This window comes from Tupaia chinensis, unplaced genomic scaffold, assembly GCF_000334495.1.
Source record: "Tupaia chinensis unplaced genomic scaffold, TupChi_1.0 Scaffold000274_1, whole genome shotgun sequence".
NCBI classification, from domain to species: domain Eukaryota; kingdom Metazoa; phylum Chordata; class Mammalia; order Scandentia; family Tupaiidae; genus Tupaia; species Tupaia belangeri.
In genome coordinates, this window is record NW_006159756.1 from 2,303,861 (window position 1) to 2,309,477 (window position 5,617).

Below are 5,617 nucleotides of genomic sequence, written 5' to 3' on the forward strand. Positions count from 1 at the left end.
GGCTCACACTAGCTCTGTCCCACCTCACACTAGCTCCGTCCCGGCTCACACCTTGGGGTGACACTCACCTGATGCTGCCCGGAGCCGGCTGACCAGAAGGAAAGTGTCGGGAAGGGGAGGAATGCTGGGCAGTGATGGGGCAGGGGGATGGAAGGTCTGGGGTCAGGCTAGTGTCGGGAAGGGGAGGAATGCTGGGCAGGGGGATGGAAGGTCTGGGGTCAGGCTGCCCTGAGAGGTGGGGGCCTCTGAGCACGTGTGCGTGCGTATGTGACACTGGGGATGTGCAGACGGTGCAGAGGAGAGTTGCGGCTTAGCAGGGTCATGAAGGACCAGGACCCAGGGCTTGTTCTGTGGTGATCTGAGGGCTAACCCTGGCTCTGGGAACACAGAGATAAAACTATGTCCTTGTCTCCACCTCCTGGTCCGAGGAGATTCGGGGGAAAGAGGGTGCAGTGACTGGGAACAGAGGCCCTGCGGGCAGAGGGCAGGGCTCATGTTCTGGGCACCAGGTAACGGCTGTGGAGTGAGCAGGGGCACCTCGTCAGGGTTAGGCAAGCCCTTTGCCTGACATCTGTCTTTGGATCCTCATGGCATCTGCGAAAGGCCTGGGGAGGAGCAGTACTTCGTTATCTTATGGGGAAACTGAGGCACAGGGCGGGCCCACACGGCTAGTGGCATAACTTTTAAGTGACGGTGCTGGGACTAGGACCCAGGACTCGCCTCTGTCAGCACCTTAGTGGTGACCGTGGGGCTTGGATCGTGTTGACCTCACCTCTGTCTTCTGGGGCAGAGCCAGAGCGCTGCGCACGGCCCCAGGCTCCAGCTCCAGGACCTCTAAGACATGCAGCAGCGGAAGGGGCACAGGCCGGTCTGGTGGCACCTACAGGCCTGTGACCCTGCCTGGAGCCCCCCTGTTGGGGACGAGGGATTCTGCTTGCAGGCTTGAGTTTCAGCGGGTCAGGTTGCATGTCAGATGGTGTCCCGTAACTCTGAGTCATCGGATCCCAAAGGTTCCCTCCCACCCTACTCCCCTCCTCCAAGGCCCTGGCAGGGGGGCTGCAGGAGGGGGAGGGACATGACTGGCTAGCAGGGGTGGGCCAGGGCGCTGGGGTTTGCCTCAGAGGCACAAGGCCTTGGGGTTTGTGGCCTCCTCTTTCACAAGCCTTCCCTACCCCACCACTCACCCCAGGCTACCCTAAAGCCCTCTCTCCTGGCTACAGTAGCTCTGTCCTGGCTCACGCTAGCTCTGTCCCACCTCACACTAGCTCCATCCCGGCTCACACTAGCTCTGTCTCACCTCACACTAGCTCCATCCTGCCTCACACTAGCTCCATCCTGGCTCACACTAGCTCCGTCCCGGCTCACACTAGCTCTGTCCCACCTCACACTAGCTCCATCCCGGCTCACACTAGCTCTGTCTCACCTCACACTAGCTCCATCCTGCCTCACACTAGCTCCATCCTGGCTCACACTAGCTCCATCCTGGCTCACACTAGCTCCGTCCCGGCTCACACTAGCTCTGTCCCACCTCACACTAGTTCCATCCTGGCTCACACTAGCTCCGTCCTGGCTCACACTAGCTCTGTCCTGGCTCAGACTCCAGCAACTTGAGAGCAGAGAGCAGGCCAGGCAAGCCACGGCTCCTGAGAGCTTGCATGGGCTGCCCAGGGAATACTCCTGTAAGGCCGGCCCGAGTGCAGCGGAGCACAGCGGGTGGCCATGGCATTGGAAGCCTGGTGCCCTGCCACTGTCTGAGCCATCCCTATGCCAGACCCCCTCCCTCCCTCCGCAGAGCACGCATCCCCATCTCTCTGAGCTCGGTCCCAGGCCAGCTCCTTCCCAAGCCCGTTCCCTAGACTCAGCCAAGTTCTCACTCACTTGCTAGTGTTCCTTCAGGGCCAGGCCTTGGCCACTGCCCTGGATACACTTTGGCCTGGACTGGGTGCCTGTGGACCTCGGCCTGGGGAGCTGGCCCCTGCCAGGAGTCCTCCCTCAGGGAAGGGTGTGCGCCTCAGCTCTGCTGCTCACTTTCGGGTCCACCTGGCCCTGGACGATGGGCTGGTGGTTCAGGTATGGGGGCATCTGCAGACCCCACGGAGCAAACATCCCCTTTGTAAGGCAAAAGGCGCTGGAGCGATGATGCCCAGCCCTGGCTGTGCACTCGGCGGGCTCTGGGACACTGCAGACCCCCAGGAGAAGGCCGCGGCCAGAGGGGCCGGCTCCGTACGTAGAGCCTCCCAGCATCCCCAGGAGGACATGCTGAGGTTCCATTCCTGCAGTGTAGAAGAGGTGCAGGACTCAGGCAGCTGACTTGCTGTGCGCGGGCCCCAGCAGAAGTCCCGGGGTCTGTGCTGCATGGCAGGAACTGGGGTCCAGAGGTGGAGTCGGGTGAGAAGGGCAGCAGCCCGCCAGGAGCCTGCCCCCTCTGGCCTTGCTGGGCCCAGGATGGAGTCAGGTGGGGCCAGGCCTGGTAGATTTTCCAGCTGGATCAGCGTCTGGGAGACAAGATGTTCCACACAGGACTGGAAAGTTGGGGCAGGCTCTTTATGTCACCTGGGCCTCCTTATGCCTGAAACGCTGCTGGCCCAGGAAAGGCCAAGAATGGTGGGGAATGTGGGCCGTGGCAGCCTCTCTCTGACCTGCAGGGCCTTGGAAGACCTCTCCACTGTACCCTGTGTCCTCTTACAAAGTAAGGGGCTGGGATAGGACCCCGGGGTCTCCCCATGGCGAGGGCTTCTGCTTCCGATTCCAGCCTCATTTCCAGCCAGCCCTCTGTCCCCTGAGAGTCTCCCTGCCATACCAGCTGTTCCTGGCCCAGTCTGGGCCTGAGGTGGAGGGGGGACGACGGCCGGGAGCGGGGACGTGATTGTCAGGGAAGGTTCTAGAAAATGGGGAATGGCTGAGCTGAGTCCTGAAGGCTGAGCAGAGAAGGCAGAGGACAGTGGGAGTGAAGTCACAGAGGTTTGGGGACATGGAGACGCACTTTTGCCGGCTCAGAAGTGCAGGGTGGGGCTGGGGCAGTGGCCGGCAACTGCTGGCCCTTGAATGCCGTGCAAGTTGGGAGAGGGCTCAAAGCCTGAGGGTATCAGGCTCAGACAGATGTGCAAAGAAGCCCAGGTGAGTGAGGAATGGGGACAGAGAGGGGGCAGGCCAGGTGACATGGTGGCGGCAGGCTCAGATAGATGTGCAAAGAAGCCCAGGTGAGTGAGGAGTGGGGGCAGAGAGGGGGCAGGCCAGGTGACATGGTGGCCTGGGTCTGGGTGGCCTTGAGCTTGGCAAAGGGGCATTGCCCACGCAGCAGCCCTTTAAAGGGTTGTCAGGCAGCACTGGGTGGCCTGTGGGGTTGGAGTGGGAGGGCTGATGCCTGATTCCAGCTAGTGTCCAGCACGGGGTTGGCTGAACCAGATGGGACTTGGAGGAGGAGCGGGTGTGAGGATGGGACACGGGACCACATCTGCTCAGCAGGTCTAAGGGCATGAACGGGAGGTGGCAGAGATGTCCCCTTGTCCTTCAGGTCCTACCTGGTCCCAAGCTGCATTGTCAGGGAGTGGGAGGGCTGTGGGGATCCCCTGGGGTCGTGGCCACACCCTAGGGCACAGGTCACACTCTCACTCACCTGAAATTGTGAGAAGGTTCTGGAAAGCCCCTGGGGGAGGGGAGGCTCCCATCACCCCCAGTAACTTTGCTGACCCAGGGCTCTTTCAGGATGTTCCCCCACCTGCTACTGGGCAGAAGCAGGGAGCATTGCAGACGATAGGCGACCCAGGAGACCTGTCTTTGGGTCCTCACTCAGGGGGACCGAAGTCACCCCTTGCTCCACGGACGTGCCCAGCAAGCCCCGTGAGGCCTGTCCCAGTAGGCCCAGCTCTCCCTTCGCCTCTGCTCTGTGGCGTGGTTCATCCCACAGGTTCGCGGCTTTCCCTGGATCATGCCAAGCCCTGGCCAGCCTCAGAGGTGTTGTTCCCTGTGCCTGGAGTTCTCCCCCTTCCTCCCCTCCTTACAGAGGTCTCTGAAATGCTTCCTCTGCAGAAAGGTGGCCCCGGTCGCTCCATGCACAGCATCCCCTTGATTCTCTGTCGCGAACACCTGTAGGTTTATTTTGGCACTGTCAGAATTCACTTCTTAGGTGTTTTTTCCCTGGAGCCCAGATTAGCACCAAGTCCATCTAACTCCGGTCATTACACTCCCCGCTCTGTCCTGTGAAATGGCCAGGGGACTTTGAGTCCCTAATGCCAACCTCCAGCTGGGGCCAAGTCCCTGCCCTGCCCTCCTCCTGAGTGGGTCTGAGAGCTGATACCCTGGGAGGAAGGGCAGCCTTGAGGGCATTGCAGGGGACTGGTACCATCCCCAAAGAATGTCCTGTTAGAACTGGCGACGGCATTTAGCTGAGAGGGGACCTGCCCCTGGCTACGGATCAGGCCTTTGGCTGAGAGGGGACCCGCCAAGGTCCCACAGACCAGGCTCTGCCACTCCTGCCTGTGTGCGCAGCCCAGTCCCAGAGAGCGAGCTAACGCCCACTCCCCACCTTGCAGGAGCACTGGATCTCCCCACAGAACGCCACGCACATCAAGCCCATGCACCCCACCTCGGTGCACGGAGTCGAGGACATGATCCGCCTGGGGGACCTCAACGAGGCGGGCATCCTGCGCAACTTGCTCATCCGCTATCGCGACCACCTCATCTATGTGAGTACAGGCCCACACGGGGCGCGGCCTCCCGGCCACCCTGCAGCCTTGGGCCTGGCGCCTGTGGTCTGTGGTTGGGGAGGACGTGGCTCATCCCAAAGGTTCGTGGGTCTCCACAGGCCTTGAACCCTCTGGGAGGTGTGGCAGGGTCAGTGCGAGGTCTGCTGTCCCCGTGGCCAGGTCCAGCATGGAGAGGGCGGATGGGGTCTGTGTCCTGGGGGGAGAGGGGGCTCGCCCCAGCTCACTAGCCACGCAATGTGGTGTCCCCCGAGACTCCACCAGTGTCCTTCTCAGGAAGAGGAGCTGAGCCAGGAGGAGGGCCGGACAGGTCTAGGCAAGAGGGCCTTGGCGCCTAGAAGGTCTCACACTCTGGTGACAGGAACGCTCCACGGTCTTCACATGTATTGGGCCCCAGAGAGGCTTTGTTTATGTGGGCTACGTCTGTTCATATTTACCATTTTAGAAATTAAAACTGAGAAAATATTTTTAAATTCTTCTAAAATGAGCTACAGTAAATCTACTGCAGGAAAATACACTGGGACACAGGAAAAGTCACGGCGTGTTTTTCTGTGCAGAGACGCGCCATGCCTTTTCCGACGATCTCATAGTTATTTTTTGTGAAGCTGTGGCTCCTGCAGGATGTGTAGTCAGCCAGGACAGTGGCATTGCTTTCTGGCTGCCAAGTCATGCTAGAGTCTGGCCTCGCCGAGGACAGCTGGCCCCCGTGCTTTCATCCAGGCTGATGTGACATTTTGCTTGAACTGTAAGAAGAAAACCTGACACATGGGTGGGAAGAAGATGGCGGACTCCCTGGAAGGGTCCTGGGGTCTCTCGGGGTCTCTGGGCACACTGCGTCGTAGCCCCAAAACCCCATTTACAGGCAGGGAAGCTGTCTCCATGGCAGGGGGGGGGGCCACGGGGGGGCGCCGGGG

At 60.7% G+C, this 5,617-nt stretch overlaps 1 protein-coding gene across 1 annotated transcript in view; it reads left to right on the forward strand.

Annotated features, from left to right (window-relative positions):
- MYO7A (myosin VIIA) overlaps window positions 1-5,617 on the forward strand; it is a 106,216-nt gene that overhangs the window by 28,035 nt on the left and 72,564 nt on the right. The window contains exon 4 of the mRNA XM_006149970.3: window positions 4,533-4,685. Within this exon, the coding sequence (XP_006150032.1) occupies window positions 4,533-4,685 (153 nt within the window). The remainder of the gene's footprint in view (window positions 1-4,532; window positions 4,686-5,617) is intronic.